An 18,392-nucleotide genomic window follows, 5' to 3' on the forward strand; every position below is an offset into this window, starting at 1 on the left:
TCAGATATGCAGATGACACCACCTTTATGGCAGAAAGTGAAGAACTAAAGAGCCTCTTGATGAAAGTGAAAGAGAGTGAAAATGTTGGCTTAAAGCTCAACATTCAGAAAACTAAGATCATGGCATCTGGTCCCATTAATTCATGGCAAATAGATGGGGAAACAGTGGAAACAGTGGTAGACTTTGTTTTGGGGGGCTCCAAAAATCACTGCAGATGGTGACTGCGGCCATGAAATTAAAAGATACTTACTCCTTGGAAGGAAAGTTATGACCAACCTAGATAGCATATTAAAAAGCAGAGACATTACTTTGCCAACAAATGTACATCTAGGCAAGGCTATGGTTTTCCCAGTAGTCATGTATGGATGTTAAGAGTTGGACTATAAAGAAAACTGAGCATCGAGGAATTGATGCTTTTGAACCGTGGTGTTGGAGAAGACTCTTGAGAGTCCCTCGAACTGCAAGGAGACCCAACCAGTCCATCCGAAAGGAGATCAGTCCTGTGTGTTCATTGGAGGTACTGATGTTGAGGCTGAAACTCAAATACTTTGGCCACCTGATGCAGACACCTGACTCATTTGAAAAGACCCTGATGTTGGGAAAGACTGAGGGCAGGAGGAGAAGAGGACGACAGAGGATGAGATGGTTGAATGGCATTACTGACACAATGGAGATGAGTTTGGGTGGACTCCGGGAGTTGGTGATGGAAAAGGAGGCCTGGTGTGCTGCGGTTCATGGGGTCTCAATGAATTGGACACAACTGAGTGACTGAACTGAACCGAACTGAAGATCAGCTGGTTCATAGAGGATCTTGCCCTGATTTATGTCAGAGAGTGTTTTGCTTATGTTTTCCTCTGGGTGTTTTATAGTTTCTGGTCTTACATTTAGGTCTTTAATCCATTTTGAGTTTATCTTTGTGTATGGTGTTAGCAAGCATTCCAATTTCATTCTTTTACATGTAGCTGTCCAGTTTTCCCAGCATCATTTATTGAAGGGGTTATCTTTGCCCCATTGTGTTTTCTTGTTTTCTTTATCAAAAATAAGGTACCCAAAGGTGCATGGGTTTATTTCTGGGCTTTCAATCTTATTCTATTGGTCTATATTTCTGTTTTTGTTTCAGTACCATACTGTCTTGATGACCATAGCTTTGTAGTATAATCTGAAGTCAGGAAGGTTGATTCCCCCAACTCCATTCTTCTTTCTTAAGACGGATTTGGCTATTTCAGGTCTTTTGTGTTTCCATATGAATTGTGAAATATTTTGTTCTAGTTCTGTGAAAAATGCCATTGGTCATTTGAGAGGGGTCACAATAAATCTGTAGATTGTATTTGGTAGTATAGTCATTTTCACAATATTGATTCTTCCTACCCAGGAACATGGGAAATCTCTCTGTTTATGTCATCTTTGACTTCTTTCATTCAGTTCAGTTCAGTTCAGTCGCTCAGTCATGTCCGACTCTTTGCGACCCCATGAATCACAGCACGCCAGGCCTCCCTGTCCACCACCAACACCCAGAGCTTACTCAAACTCATGCCCATCAAGTCAGTGATGCCATCCAGCCATCTCATCCTCTGTCATTCCCTTCTCCTCCTGTCCCAATCCCTCCAGTGAATCAACTCTTCACATGAGGTGGCCAAAGTATTGGAGTTTCAGCCTCAGCATCAGTCCTTCCAATGAACACCCAGGACTTATCTCCTTCAGGATGGACTGGCTGGATCTCCTTGCAGTCCAAGGGACTCTCAAGAGTCTTCTCCAACACCACAGTTCAAAAGCATCAATTTTTCGGTGCTCAGCTTTCTTCACAGTCCAACTCTCACATCCATACATGACCACTGGAAAAACCATAGCCTTGACCAGACAGACATTTGTTGGAAAAGTAATGTCTCTGCTTTTTAATATGCTATCTAGGTTGGTCATAACTTTCCTTCCAAGGAGTAAGTGTCTTTTAATTTCATGGTTGCAGTCACCATCTGTAGTGATTTTGGAGCCCTAAAAAATAAATTCTGACACTGTTTCCACTGTCTCCCCATCTATTTCTCATGAGGTGATAGGACCAGATGCCATGATCTTAGTTTTCTGAATGTTGAGCTTTAAGCCAACATTTTCACTCTCCTCTTTCACTTTCATCAAGAGGCTCTTTAGTTCCTCTTCACTTTCTGCCATAAGGGTGGTGTCATCTGCATATCTGAGGTTATTGATATTTATCCTGGCAATCTTGATTCCAGCTTGTGCTTCTTCCAACTCAGCATTTCTCATGATGTACTCTGCATATAAGTTAAATAAGCAGGGTTACAGTATACAGCCTTTACATACTCCTTTTCCTCTTTGGAACCAGTCTGTTGTTCCATGGCCAGTACTAACTGTTTCTTCCTGACCTGCATACAGGTTTCTCAAGAGTCAGGTCAGCTGGTCTGGTATTCCCATCTCCTTCAGAATTTTCCACAGTTTATTGTGATCCACACAGTCGAAGGCTTTGGCGTAGTCAATAAAGCAGAAATAGATCTTTTTCTGGAACTCTCCTGCTTTTTCAATGATCCAGTGAATATGCTGGCAATTTGATCTCTGGTTCCTCTGCCTTTTCTAAAACCAGTTTGAACATCTGGAAGTTCTTGGTTCATGTATTGTTGAAGCCTGGCTTGGAGAATTTTGAGCATTACCTTACTAGCATGTGAGATGAGTGCAATTGTGCAGTAGTTTGAGCATTCTTTGAGATTGCCTTTCTTAGGTATTGGAATGAAAACGGACCTTTTCCAGTCCTGTGGCCACTGCTGAGTTTTCCAAATTTGCTGGCATATTGAGTGCAGCACTTTCACAGCATCATCTTTCAGGATTTGAAATAGCTCAACTGGAATTCCATCACCTCCACTAATTTTGTTCGTAGTGATGCTTTCCAAGGCCCACTTGACTTCACATTCCAGGATGTCTGGCTCTAGGTGAGTGATCACACCACTGTGATTATCTGGGTCATGAAGATCTTTTTTGTACAGTTCTCCTGTGTATTCTTGCCACCTCTTCTTAATATCTTCTGCTTCTGTTAAGTCCATACTATTTCTGTCCTTTATTGAACCCAATTTTGCATGAAATGTTCCCTTGGTAGCTCCAATTTTCTTGAAGAGCTCTCTAGCCTTTCCCGTTCTGTTGTTTTCCTCTATTTCTTTGCATTGATCGCAGAGGAAGGCTTTCTTATCTCTCCTGACTATTCTTGGGAACTCTGCACTCAAACGGGAATATCTTTCCTTTTCTCCTTTGCTTTTTGCTTCTCTTCTTTTCACAGCTATTTGTAAGGTCTCCTCAGACAAGCATTTTGCCTTTTTGCATTTCTTTTCCATGGAGATGGTCTTGATCCCTGTCTCCTGTACAATGTCACAAACCTCCATCCATAGTTCATCAGGCTCTCTATCAGATCTAGTCCCTTAAATCTATTTCTCACTTCCACTGTATGTTCATAAGGGATTTGATTTAGGTCATACCTGAATGGTCTAGTGGTTATCCCTACTCTCTTCAGTTTAAGTTTGAATTTGACAGTAAGGAGTTCATGATCTGAGCCACAGTCAGCTCCAGGTCTTGTTTTTGCTGAGTGTATAGAGCTTCTCCATCTTTGGCTGCAAAGAATATAATCAATCTGATTTCAGTGTTGGCCATCTGGTGATGTCCATGTGTAGAGTCTTCTCTTGTGGTGTTGGAAAAGGGTGTTTGCTATGATCACTGTGTTCTCTTGGCAAAGCTCTATTAGCCTTTGCCCTGCTTTATTCCGCACTCTAAGGCCAAATTTGCCTGTTCCTCCAGGTGTTTCTTGACTTCCTACTTTTGCATTCCAGTCCCCTATAATGAAAAGGACATCTTTTTTGGGTGTTAGTTCTAAAAGGTCTTGTAGGTCTTCATTGAACCCTTCAACTTTGTCTTCTTCAGCATTACTGGTCGGGGCATAGGCTTGGATTACCGTGATATTGAATGGTTTGCTTTGGAAATGAACAGAGATCAGTCTGTCGTTTTTGAGATTGCATCCAAGTACTGCATTTTGGACTCTTCTGTTGACTATGATGGCTACTCCATTTCTTCTAAGGGATTCCTGCTCACAGTAGTAGATAAAATGGTCATCTGAGTTAAATTCACCCATTCCAGTCCATTTTAGTTTGCTGATTCCTAGAATGTCGACATTCACTCTTGCCATCTCCTGTTTGACCATTTCCAATTTGCCTTGATTCATGGACCTAACATTCCAGGTTCCTATGCAATATTGCTCTTTACAGCATCGGACGTTGCTTCTATCACCAGTCCCATCCACAACTGGATATTGTTTTTACTTTGGCTCCATCCCTTCATTCTTTCTGGAGTTATTTCTCCACTGCTCTCCGGTAGCATATTGGGCACCTACTGACCTGGGGAGTTTCTCTTTCAGTATCCTATCATTTTGACTTATACTGTTCATGGGGTTCTCAAGGCAAGAATACTGAAGTGGTTTGCTATTCCCTTCTCCAGTTAGTGTCTTTTAATTTTTTTGGGTACAGTTCTTTTTTTCCCTTAGATAAGTTTATTCCTAGATATATAATTCTTTTTGTTGCAATGATGGATGGGATTGATTCCTTAGTTTCTCTTTCTGATTTTCCATTGTTAGTATATAGAAATGCAAGTGATTTCTGTGTATTGATTTTGCATCCTGCAACTTTGCTAAATTCACTGATTAGCTCTAGTAATTTTCTAATACTATCCTTAGGGTTTTCTAGGTACAGTATCATGTCACCAGCATACAGTGAGAGTTTTATTCCTTTCTGATCTGGATTCCTTTTATTTCTTTTTCTTCTCTGATTGCTGTATCTATATCCTCCAGAACTATGTTGAATAATAGTGGTGGAGTAAACACCCTTGTCTTGTCACTGATTTTAGGGGGAATGCTTTTCATTGTTCACCATAGAGAATAATGTATGCTGTGGCCTTATCATAAATGACCTTTACTGTGTTGAAGTCGTTTCCTTCTATGCCCAGTTTTTGAGGAGTTTTAATCACAAATAGGTGCTGAATTTTGTCAAAGGCTTTTTCTTCATCTATTGAGATTATCATATGGTTTTTATTTTTCAATTTGTTAATATAGTATATCACATTGTTTGATTTACATATATTGACGAATCCTTACATTCCAGGAATAAACCCAACTTGACCATGGTGTTTGAATTTTTTGATGTGCTGCTGAATTCTGTTTGCTAACATTTTGTTGAGGATTTTTGCATCTATGTTCATGAGTGATATTGGTCTGTAGTTTTCTTTTTTTGTGTTGTCTTTGTTTGGATTTGGTATCAGGGTGATGCTGGCCTCATACAATGAGTTTGGAAGTGTTCCTTCCTCTGCAATTTTTTGGAAGATCTTTAGGATAGGCATTAGCTCTTATCTAAATGTTTGATAGAAGTCCCCTGTGAAGCCATCTGGTCCTAGGCTTTTGTTTTCTGGGAGTTTTTTTTTTTTTTTAAATCACAGCTTCATTTTCAGTGCTTGTAATTGGGTTATTCATAATTTCTATTTCTTCCTGGATCAGTCTTGGAAGATTGAACTTTTCTAAGAATCTGTGCATTTCTTCCAGGGTATCCATTTTATTGCCATACAGTAGTTCATAATAGTCTCTTATTATTCTTTGTATTTCTGCATGGTATATTGTAACTTCTCCTTTTTCAATTCTAATTTTGTTGATTTGATTCTTCTCTCTTTTTTCTTGATGAGTCTGGCTAAGGGCTTGCTAATTTTGTTTTTCTTCTTAAAGAACCAGCTTTAGTTTTATTAATCTTTACTATTGTTTCATTTCTTTTTCAATTATTTCCACTTAGATCTTTATGATTTCTTTCCTTATATTAATTTTTTTCCCTTCTTATTTTTCCAGTTGTTTTAGGTGTAAAGTTACATTGTCTATTCAATGTTTTTGTTTGTTTGTTTGTTTCTTGAGGTAGGATTGTATTGCTATAAACTTCCCTCTTAGAACAGCTTTTGCTGCATCCCATGGGTTTTGAATTGTGTGTTTTAACTGTCATTTGCTCCTAGAATTTTTTTTTATTTCCCTTTTGATTTCTTCAGTAAACTGTTGGCTATTTAGAAAAGTGTTGTTTAATCTCCATGTGTTTGTGTTTCTTACAGTTTTTTTTTTTTTCCATGTCATTGATATCCAGTCTCATAGCATTGTGGTCAGAGAAGATGCTTAATATGATTTCAATTTTCTTATTTACTGAGGCTTGATTTGTGACTCAAGATGTGGTCTATCCTGGGGAATGTTCCATGTGCACATGAGAACAAATTGTATTCTTTTGGATTTGGATGGAATGTCCTGAAGATATCAATGAGATCTATCTCATCTAATGTATCATATAAGACTTGAGTTTCCTTATTAATTTTCTGTTTTCATGAGCTGTCCATTGATGTGAGTGGGGTGTTAAAGTCTACTATTATTGTGTCACTGTCAGTTTCTCCTTTTATGTCTGTTAGTGTTTAATTTTTTATGTATTGAGGTGTTCCTATTTTGGATGCATAGATATTTACAATTGTTTTGCCTTCCTTTTGGATTGATCCCTTGGTCATTATATAGTGTCCCTCCTTAATTCTTGTATTCTTCTTTATTTTAAGGTCTATTTTGTCTGATATGAGGATTGCTACTCCAGCTTCATTTTGCTTCCCATTTGCATGAAATATACTTTTCCATCATCTCACTTTCAGTCTATATGTGACTTTAGGTCTCAAGTGGGTTTCTTGTAGATAGTATATATATGGGCCTTGTTTATTTTTTTAATCCATTCAGCCAGTCTGTGTCTTTAGTTGAAGCATTTAATCTATTTACATTTAAAGTAATTATTGATATATATGTTCCTATTGACATTTTCTTAATTGTTTGGGGTCGATTTTGTAGATGTTCCTTCTTCTCATATATTTCTTGACTATATAATTCCCTTTATCCTTTGTTGCAAACCTGGTTTGGTGGTACTGAATTTTCATAACTTTTGCTTGTCTGCTTTTTATTTCTTCATCAATTTTTAAAAATTAATTAATTTATTTTAATTGGAGGGAAATTACTTTAAAATATGGTGTGGGTTTTGCCATACATTGACATGAATCAGCCATGGATGTACATTTGTTCCCCATCCTAAACTCCCTCCCATTTCTGTCCCCATCCAATATCAGGGTCATCCCAGTGCACCAGCCCTGAGTACCCTGTCTCATGCATCAAACCTGGACTGGTGGTCTATTTCACATATGATAATATACATGTTTCAGTGTTATTCTCTGAAATCAACCCACCCTCGTCTTCTCCCACAGAGTCCAAAAGACTGTTCTTTACATCTGAGTCTCTTCTGCTCTCTCGCATATAGGGTCATCATTACCATCTTTCTAAATTCCATATACATGCATTAATATACTGTATTGGTGTTTTTCTTTCTGACTTACTTCACTATCCTGTATAATAGGCTCCAGTTTCATCCACCTCATTAGAACTGATTCAAATGTGTTCTTTTTTAATAGCTGAGTAATATTCCATTGTGTATATGTACCACAGCTTTCTTATCCATTCGTCTGCCGATGGACATCTAGGTAGCTTCCGTGTCCTGACTCTTGAAAACAAGGCTGTGATGAACATTGGGGGACATGTGCCTCCTTCAATTCTGGTTTCCCCAGTGTGTATGCCCAGCAATGGGACTGCTGGGTCGTATGGCAGTTCTACTTCTAGTTTCTTAAGGAATCTCCACACTGTTCTCCATAGTGGCTGTACCAGTTTGAATCACCAACAGTGTAAGAGGGTTTGCTTTTCTCCACACCCTCTCCAGCATTTATTGTTTGTAGACTTTTTGATAGCAGCCATTCTGACTGGCGAGAGATGAGAAATCAGAGAGATTTATCTGATAATGAGTGATGTTGAGCAACTTTTCATGTGCTTGCTAGCCATCTGTGTTTCTTATTTGGAGAACTGTCTGTTTAGTTCTTTGGCCCATCTTTTGATTGGGTCATTTATTTTTCTGGAATTGAGCTGCATAAGATGCTTGTATATTTTTGAGGTTAGTTCTTTGCCAGTTGCTTTGTTTGCTACTATTTTGTCCCATTCTGACAGCTGTCTTTTCACCTTGCTTATAGTTTCCTTCATTGTGCAAAAGCCTTTAAGTTTAATTAGGTCCCACTTGTATATTTTTGCTTTTATTTCCATTACTCATAGAGGATCCTGCTGTGGTTTATGTCAGTGTTTTGCCTATGTTTTCCTGTAGGAGTTTTATATTTTCTAGTCTTACATTTAGATCTTTAATCCACTTTGAGTTCATTTTGTGTATGCTGTTAGAGAGTGTTCTAGTTTCATTCCTTTACAAATGGTTGACCAATTTTCCCAGCAGCACTTGTTAACGAGATTGTCGTTTCTCCATTGTATATTCTTGCCTCCTTTGTCAAAGATAAGGTGTCCATACGTGTGTGGATTTACCTCTGGGCTTCCTATTTTGTTCCATTAATCTATATTTCTGTCTTTGTGCCAGTACCATACTGTCTTGATGACTGCAGCTTTGTAGTATAGTCTGAAGTCAGGCAGATTGATTCCTCCAGTTCCATTCTTCTCTCTCAAGATTGCTTTGGCTATTCGAGGTTTTTTTTGTATTTCCATACAAATGGTGAAATTGTTTGTTCCAGTTCTCTGAAAAATAGTTGGTAGCTTGACAGAGATTTCACTGAATCTATAGATTGCTTTGGTTAGTATACTCATTTTCACTATACTGACTCTTCCAATCCATGAGCATGGTATATTTCTCCATCTATTTGTGTCCTGTTTGATTTATTTCAGCAGTCATATACATATATATATATATATATATATATATATATATATAGGTATATACCTATATATATATATATATATATATATAGGTATTTTGTTTCTTTAGGTAGATTTATTCCTAGGTATTTTATTCTTTTGGTTGCAATGGTGAGTGGAATTGTTTCCTTAATTTCTCTTTCTGTTTTCTCATTGTTAGTGTATAGGAATGCAAGGGATTTCCATGTGTTAATTTTATATCCTGCACCTTTACTATATTCTTTGATTAGCTCTAGTAATTCTCTTGTGGAGTCTTTAGGGGTTTCTATGTAGAGGATCAACTGCAAACCAGTGAGAGTTTTACTTCTTCTTTTCTAATCTGGATTCCTTTTATGTCTTTTCTTCTCTGATTGCTGTAGCTAAAACTTCCAAAACTATGTTGAATAGTAGTGGTGAGAGTGCGCACCCTTGTCTTGTTCCTGACTTTTGGGGAAATGATTTAAATTTTCACAATTGAGGATAATGTTTGCTTTGGGTTTATCACATATGGCTTTTATTATGTTGAGGTATATTCCTTCTATTCCTGCTTTCCAGAGGGTTTTTTCTTTTTATCATAAATGGATATTGAATTTTGCCAAAGGCTTTCTCTGCATCTATTGAGATAATCATATGGTTTTTATCATTCAATTTGTTAATGTTGTGTATCACATTGATTGATTTGTGAATATTGAAGAATCCTTGCATCACTAGGATGAAACCCACTTGGCCATGATGCATGATCTTTTTAATGTTTTGTTGGATACTGTTTGCTAGAATTTTGTTAAGGACTTTTGCATCTATGTTCATCAGTGATATTGGCCTGTAGTTTTCTTTTTTCTTTCTTTCTTTTCTTTTGTTTGTGGCATCTTTGTCCGGTTTTGGTATTAGGGTGATGGTGGCCTCATAGAATGAGTTTCAAAGTTTACCTTCCTCTGCAACTTTCTGGAAGAGTTTGAGTAGGATAGGTGTTAGTTCTTCTCTAAAATTTTGGAAGAATTCAGCTGTGAAGCCATCTGGTCCTGGGCTTTTGTTTCTTGGAAGATTTCTGATTACAGTTTTGGTTTCCGTGGTTGTGATGGGTGTGTTAAGATTTTATATTTATTACTGGTTCAGTTTTGGAAAGTTATACTTTTCTAAGAATTTGTCCATTTTTTCCAAGTTGTCCATTTTATTGGCATATAGTTGCTGATAGTGGTCTCTTATGATCCGTTGAATTTCTATATTGTCTGTTGTGATCTCTCCATTTTCATTTCTAATTTTGTTGCTTTGATACTTCTTCCTTTTTTCTTGATGAGTCTGGCTAATGGTTTGTCAATTTAATTTACCTTCTCAAAGAATCTACTTTTACCTTTGTTGATTTTTACTATGGTCTCCTTTGTTTCTTTTTCATTTACTTCTGCCCTAATTTTCATGATTTCTTTCCTTCTACTAACTCTGGGGTTCTTCATTTCTACTTTTCCTAGTTGATTTGGGTGTAGAGTTAGGTTATTTAAATGATTTTTATCTTGCTTCTTGAGGTAAGCCTGTATTGCTATGAACATTCCCCTTAGCATTGCTTTTACTGAATCCCATAGGTTTTGAGTTGTCATGTTTTCATTTTCATATGTGCATTTCTATGCATATTTTGATTTCTTTTTTTATTTCCTCTGTGATTTGTTGGTTATTCAGAAGCATGTTTTTTAGCCTCCATATGTTTGTATTTTAAATAGTTTTCTCCCCTGTAATTGACGTCTAATCTTACCACATTGTGATCAGAAAAGAGACTGGAAATGAATTCAGTTTTTTTGAATTTGCCAAGACTAGGTTTATAGCCCAGGATGTGATCTATCCTGGAGAATGTCCCATGTGCACTTGAGAAAAAGGTGAAATCCATTGTTTTGGGTTGAAATTTCCTATAGATATCAGTTATGTCTCAGTGGTTCATTGTATCATTTAAAAAAAATTTTTTTCCATTTATTTTTATTAGTTGGAGGCTAATTACTTTACATCATTGCAGTGGTTTTTGTCATACATTGAAATGAATTAGCCACATTATATCATTTAAAGTTTGTGATCCCTTGCTAATTTTTTTGTTTAGTTGATCTATCCATACGTGTGAGTGGGGTATTAAAATCTTCCAATACTATTGTGTTACTGTTAATTTCCCCTTTCATACTTGTTAGCATTTGCCTTACATATTGTGGTGCTCATATGTTGGGTGCATATATATTTATAATTGTTATATCTTCTTCTTGGATTGATCCTTTGATCATTATGTAGTGTCCTTCTTTGTCTCTTTTCATGGTCTTTATTTCAAAGTCTATTTTATCTGATATGAGTATTGCGACTCCTGCTTTCTTTTGGTCTCCATTTGTGTGAAATATCTTTTTCCAGCCCTTCACTTTCAGTCTGTATGTGTCCCTTGTTTTGAGGTGGGTCTCTTGTAGACAGCATATATAGGGGTCTTGTTTTTGTATCTATTCAACCAGTCTTTGTATTTTGGTTGGGGCATTCAACCTATTTACATTTAAGGTAATTATTGATAAGTATAATCCCCTGCCATTTACTTTGTTGTTTTGGTTTCGAGTTTATACACCTTTCCTGTGTTTCCTGTCTAGAGAAGATCCTTTAGCATTTGTTGAAGAGCTGGTTTGTTGGTGCTGAATTCTCTCAGCTTTTTCTTGTTTGTAAAGCTTTTGATTTCTCCTTCATATTTGAATGAGATCCTTGCCGGGTACAGTAATCTGTGTTGTAGGTTTTTCTCTTTCATCACTTTAAGTATGTCCTGCCATTCCCTTCTGGCCTGAAGAGTTTATATTGAAAGATCAGCTGTTACCCTTATGGGAATCCCCTGGTGTGTTATTTGTTGCTTTTCCCATGCTGCTTTTAATAGTTGCTCTTTGTGTTTGAACTTTGTTAATTTTATTAGTAAGTGTCTTGTGGTGTTTCACTTTAGGTTTATCCTGTTTGGCACTCTCTGGGTTTCTTGGGCTTGGGTGGCTTCTTGCTTCCCCATTTTAGGGAAGTTTTCAACTATTATCTCAAGTATTTTCTCATGGCCTTTCTTTTTGTCTTCTTCTGGGAATGCTATGATTCGAATGTTGGGACGTTTATCCTTGTCCCAGAAATCTGAGGTTGTCATCATTTCTTTTAATTCTTTTTTCTTTTTTCCTCTCTACTTCATTTATTTCCACCATTCTATCTTCCACCTCACTTATCCTATCTTCTGCTTCAATTATTCTACTGTTGTTTCCCTCCAGAGTGCCTTTAATGTCAGTTATTGCATTATTCATTATTTATTGACTGTTATTTCTTCTAGGTCCTTATTAAACATTTCTTGCATCTTCTAAATCCTTGTTTCCAGACTATTTATCTGTAACTCCATTTTGTTTTGACCATTTTGGATCATTTTTACTATCATTATTCTGAATTCTTTTTCAGGTAGACTCCCTATCTCCTCCTCTTTTGTTTGGTTTGTTGGGCATTTGTCATGTTCCTTTACCTGCTGAATATTTCTTTTTATCTTGTTTAGATTGCTGTGTTTGGGGTGGCTTTTCTATATTCTGGAATTTTGTGGTTCCTCTTTATTGTGGAGGTTACTCCCTATGAGTGGGGTTTGACGAGTGGCTTGCCAAGGTTTCTTGGCTAGGGGAGCCTGCGTTCGTGTTCTGGTGGCTGGAGCTGAATCTCTTCTCTCTGGAGTGCAATGAAGTGTCCAGTAGTGAGTTTTGATATGTCTATGGGTTTTGTGTGACTTTTGGCTGCCTGTATTTTAATACTTTGTGTTATGTTCCTGGATTGTTGGAGAATAAACTTGGTATGTCTTGCTCTGAAACTTGTTGGCTCTTGGGTGTAGCTTGGTTCCAGTGTAAGTATGAGGCTTTTGGATGAGCTCTTGTTGATTAATATTCCCTGGAATCAGGAGTTTTCTGGTGTTCTCAAGTTCTGGATTTAAGCCTCCTGCCTCTGGCTTTCAGTGTTATTCTTAGAGTAGCCTCTAGACTTCTCCATCCATACGGCACTGATGATAAAATCATCTCCTTTCAAAGAGAACGGGCTACCTTTCTGTGTGCCTGTTGTCCTTTGCGAGCGTTCAGAAGTGGTTTTGTGGAATTTTCTCAGGATTCATATGATCTTTTGATGATTTTGTGGGGGATAAAGTGATCTCCCCATCCTATTCCTCTGCCATCTAAGGACTTCCCCTGGATGGGATCCATAGCACAATGGAGATGACAAAGGGAAGATTAGTGAACTTGAAAATAGAGCAATAGAGACCATATAATCCAACCTTTGGGGATTCCTTGGTAGCACAGCTGGAAAAGAATCCGCCTGCAATGCCAGAGACCCTGGTTCGATTCCTGGGTCAGGAATATCTGCTGGAGAAGGGATAGGCTAACCACTCCAGTATCCTTGGGCTTCCCTGGTGGCTCAGCTTGTAAAGAATATGTCTGTAATGTGGGAGATCTGCCTGGGAGGGAGAAGATCAGCTCTTCCCAGCCAAGCCCACCAGTGTTGCAGCCTGGAGCCTCTCCATCAATTTTGAATGAGATCCTTGCCAGGTACTATAATCTTTGTTGTAGATTTTTCCCTTTCAATACTTTAAATATATACTGCCATTCCCTTCTGGCCTGCAGAGTTTCTGTTGAAAGACCAGCTGTTAAGCATATGGGGTTTCCCTTGTATGTTACTTGTTGCTTCTCCCTTGCTGCATTTAATATTCTTTCTGTGTGTTTAGTCTTTTTTAGTTTGATTACGATGTGTCTTGGCATGTTTCTTCTTGGGTTTATCCTGTATGAGACTTTTTGTGCCTCTTGGACTTGATTGACTATTTTCTTTTCTATGTTGGGGAAATTTTCAACTATAATCTCTTCAAAAATTTTGTCATACCCTTTCTTCCTCTGGGATCCCTATAATTCGAATGTTGGTGCATTTGATATTGTCCCAGAAATCTCTGAGACTATCCTTAGTTTTTTTCATTATTTTTACTTTATTCGGCTTTTCAGAAGTAATTTCCACCATTTTGTCTTCCAGCTCACCGATTCATTCTTCTGCTTCAGATATTCTGCTATTGATTCCTTCTAGAGTATTTTTAATTTCAGTAGTAGTGTTGTTTGTCTCTGTGTGTTTATTCTTTGATTCTTCTAGGTCTTTATTGATTCTTGAATTTTCTCCATTCTGTTTTCAAGGATTTTGATCATCTTTACTACCATTATCCTGAATTATATTTCAGGTAGTTTGCCTATTTCCTCTTCATTTATTTGGACTTCTGTGTTTCTAGTTTGTTCCTTCATTTGTGTAGTATTTCTCTGCCTTTTCATTATTTTTTTTTTAACTTATTGTGTTTGAGGTCTCCTTTTCCCAGGCTTTGAGGTTGAATTCTTTCTTCCTTTTTGTTTCTATCCTCCGAAGGTTGGTCCAGTGGTTTGTGTATGCTTCATATAGGTTGATATTGGTGCTGAATTTTTGTTTGTTTGTATTTTTTTCCTGTGCTGGACAAGGCTGAGTGAGGTGGTAATCCTGTCTACTGATAATTGGGTTTGCATTTTTGTTAGTTGTTTAAATGAGGCATCCTGCACAGGGTGCTACTGCTGGTTGGGTGATGCTTGGTATTGTATTCAAGTGGTTTCCTTTGTGTGAGTTCTCACTATTTGATACTATCTCGTGTGAGTTCTCTGGTCGTCTAGGGTCTTGGAGTCAGTGCTCCCACTCCAAGCTCAGGGCTTGATCTCTCTCCAAAGACCAGCCTAGGTCCAATCTACCAAGAGGAATTTCACCCGAAATGAAAGGGCCTTTACTTGAGTTCCAAAAGCCAGTGTGCAAGAACACAATGAAGATCTCTGATTCAGTGGAAACTTGGTATTGCCTGCTATGTGGACAGGCCTCCTTGGATTGCAACAGATGATTAGAGGGTCTGTCATTGGCAGAACTCTTGTAGAATTTTTAATGATGGCCATTCTGGCCAGTGTGTAGTGATGCCTCATTGTAGCTTTTATTTGCATTTCCCTAATAATTAGTGATATTGAGCATCTTTTCTTGTGCCTATTGGCCATCTGTATATTTTCTTTGGAGAAATGTCTATTGAGGTCTTCTGCCCATTTTTTGATGGGGTTGCTTGTTTTGTTATTGATTGTATGAGCTATTTTTGTATTTTGAGTATTAAGCCTTTGTCCCATCATTTGCAGATATTTCCTTTCAGTTCATATTTTGGCTTTTCATTTCTGTTTGTGGTTTCTCTTGTGGTGCAAAATCTTATAAGTTTGATTAGGTCCCATTTGTTTATTTTTGCTTTTACTTCTATTGCCTTGGGAGACTGACCTAAGAAAACAATGGTATGACTTATGTCAGAGAATTTTTTGCCTATCTTCTCATCTAGGAATTGTATGGTATCATGCCTTATATCTAAGTCTTTAAGCCATTTTGAGTTTACTTTTGTGTGTGGTGTGAGGGAGTGTTCTAATTTCATTCTTCTACCTGTAGCTGTCCAGCTTTCCCAGCACCACTTGCTGAAGAGACTGTCTTTTCTCCATTGTGTAGTCTTTCCTCCTTGTTGAAGACATTGAATGTAGGTATGTGGGTTTACTTCTGGGCTCTATTCTGTTCCATTGAGTATAAATACTTTTCCATTACATACTATACTATTTGATTATTTACTATTGATCAGGGTCCAGATTCTGTGACTTAATGTTGGCAAACCACAAATAGTTTTTGCCCAGTAGAGATTCAAATTATGTGTGTTTCAAAGAAAAGGTAATCACAAAGATTACGGTTTTATTGCTCTATATGACATTAACCATTTCTGGATTTAACATTGCAAACTTATTTCAGCATTCCTTTCCTTTCCTGACTATATAATAATTTGCTCCTCTAATGCTTTTGGAACTAGATTTGTAATGCTGCTTGTTCCCTCGTTAATGATATACACTCAATATATATTTTCTGAGTCATGTTTCTAGCTTTTTGAAAGTTATACTTTAGCAAAGCCCACCAACATTCCTGTATTCGAACTCTTCTGGGAATACAAGGTGAGACCAGTGGGTCTCCTCTAGCATACACGACCTTTTCTTCTGTGTCCCAAACAAAAGCTGTTTTAGGAAGACCCCAAATAAGACCAAAGCACCAGACCCAATCTTCTTTGTGGCTACTTGAGGATACCTTGCTTCCTCCACAGTAAATACACAGCTCACTCACCTTCATAGGTGGGGGCTGCTGCCTGAAGGTGGCTGTCTGCCGAGTGTCCTGCTTCCTAGCCACTTGGAGTTGTTGGGCGGCAGCGGCTGCGGCGGCCAACGATTCAGGGATCGGGGGCTCCTGAGGCTCTGTCTGCCATTCTGCTTTCTGTTTCTCAAAGTAACTTTGGAGAAAAGAGACACTAGCTGGATCATTCTGAAAGCAAGGATAATCTTATCCCTCTTAAGGACTCCATGCTACAGAATAAAGAGGGTTGGGCTGTGGCTCGTTATAGAAAGTTCCTGCACCCTCTCCAGCACAAGGTTCTTCTCCATGCATACTAGGCCCACTGTTTGTTGGGAAAGGTAATCTTCCTGCTTCTTGGCTCTGACAGACTCAGGAAAATCAAGAAATCCCAGGGCTCTCTAAGTTCTCGAAGTTCCCAAGTTCCTCTGCAGTATTCCTATTAAGTATCCTCAGGCCTCTGCTGACATACCTGTAGGAATAAGAAGCTCATCACTTCCACAGGCAACCTGCTCTACCTTAAGGAAGTTTGCTTCCTTCTACTAAACTGAACTCTGTGTCTCTTTAAAGTAAGCCTAATTATTAACTCTGATTCTTAAGACAAAGTCCTAAGCTAGTCTCTGGAGGCCATGAAAGCTCACCCTTCTGTATTTTCAAAGGTTTCTGGACACATCTTTTAGACCTTGACTTGGGAAGTGTCCTCCTAAAAGTCACAGACATGCAGACACATAAAGTCACAGACATAGTCCTATATTCTCAAAACTGCACAAAGAACTTTGAAAGCCATCTAGTAATTCTAGTCTAATCATCTAACAGCCCAACACAGAGACTTACCCAAGGTCATGCAGTAAGTCAGCCACTGGCTGGCCTGGGGCTATGACAGGCTTTATGTGTGTATATATACATATGTGTGTGTGTGTGCGCACATGTGTGTGTGTGTGTGTGTGTTGCAGGGACAGGAGGCAGGCAGCTTACTCCAAGGAGAGCTTCTCCTCCTCTTCACATAGGTCAGGGAGCCTCTGCAGGCCCAGAGTCATGCGCAGGGCATCCACATGTTCCTTCAGTGGCTTATACTCATCATGTAGCCGCCGGGTAGACTCTAACAGCTTGTTTAGGTCATTCTCAGACTGTTTGATAGTGTTTTCCATCTGGAACACAGAGTGAGGTAGGCACACAGAAAAAACTCCAAGATTCTCAGTGAGGCTCTACAGCTGAGTGGTTAAAATCACAGGCTCCAGAGCCAGACCAATCTATTATCAACTTCTGAATCCACCACATATTCTTTGTGACTCTTGTCAAGCTTCAATTTCTTCATCTATGTAATGGTGATAATAACAGTACCTACCTCATATAATGTTGGTGAAGATTCAATGACTGAATTAATATAAACTCTCAGTATAGGGACTATCACAGAGTAAAGGCTCAGTTTTGTTTGTTCTTGTTTAGTTGCTACATCGTGTCCAACTCATTGCTACCCTATGGACTATATCCCGCCAGGCTCCTCTGTCCATGGGATTTCCCAGGCAAAAATAATGGAGTGGGTTGTCATTTTCTTCTCCAGAGGATCTTCCTGACCCAGGGATCATACCCACACCTCCTGCATTGGCAGGCAGATTCTTTACTGCTGAGCCACCAGGGAAGCCCCCCAAATCTCAATAAATGGTAATTATTATTCAAATATAGAACCTTAAAGGTGGGATGGTCCTTAGAACTCATGTAGTATACACACTACCACCATTTTACAGGTCAGAGAATTGAGACTCAGACAGAAGAAGGAACTACCTCAGAGAAATGCTTCTTAGGAACAAAGTCTAGAGAAAGCCCCAGGGCTTCTGTCTCCCAGGACAGTGGCCCTTCTCCTAGATCAGTGTTTCCCAAAATGCAGTTACCAGATAAGCAGAATCAGCTGGGAACTCATTAGGAATGCAAGTTCTCAGGTACCACCCCAGATACAAGCAATCAGAGATTCTGGGGTGGAGTCCAACAATCTGTGTTTTAATAGGACCTCTAGGTGACTTATGAGGCATGTTCAAGTTTGAGATCCACTGGGCCAGATTTTCAGTCCCTTTGTGACTCATATCTTGTTTTTTCTCTATCCTTGGTTAACTGGTAGCAGAACTGCCAACTCTTAATAAGACCCTCATATCCTGTGATCTCGTGACACAGAAAATCCCAAGTAACTATTATCCAAATTGCATTCATATTTCCTTTAAGATCTTAGGCCTGGCAATATCAGGAAATAAATATTGCCAGAGAAATGAGTTTCCCAAGAATGGGAACTTAGCTCCTTGAAATGTAATTTAAAAAAAAAACCACAAAACTATTTCTCATTATCATAGGCTCTAAGAGTTGGAAAGAGCCTTACAGATCAGCACCTGGAATCTCCCTCCTGGTGAAGGAATCACCAATACCATTGCCCAGACAG

The 18,392-nt window shown here is 38.5% G+C and overlaps 1 protein-coding gene across 2 annotated transcripts in view; it reads right to left on the reverse strand.

The window, feature by feature from the left end:
- The window catches only part of ZC4H2 (zinc finger C4H2-type containing), a 70,686-nt gene that overhangs the window by 4,632 nt on the left and 47,662 nt on the right, over window positions 1-18,392 (reverse strand). Inside the window, exons 3-4 of one of the 2 annotated variants that reach the window (XM_020893967.2) lie at window positions 16,943-17,115; window positions 15,965-16,127 (exon numbers count right to left, since the gene is read on the reverse strand). In XM_020893967.2, the coding sequence (XP_020749626.1) occupies window positions 15,965-16,127; window positions 16,943-17,115 (336 nt within the window). The remainder of the gene's footprint in view (window positions 1-15,964; window positions 16,128-16,942; window positions 17,116-18,392) is intronic. The other variant, XM_020893968.2, reaches the window with a different exon arrangement.

Source organism: Odocoileus virginianus, chromosome X, assembly GCF_023699985.2.
Source record: "Odocoileus virginianus isolate 20LAN1187 ecotype Illinois chromosome X, Ovbor_1.2, whole genome shotgun sequence".
In the NCBI taxonomy this organism is placed as follows: Eukaryota; Metazoa; Chordata; class Mammalia; order Artiodactyla; family Cervidae; genus Odocoileus; species Odocoileus virginianus.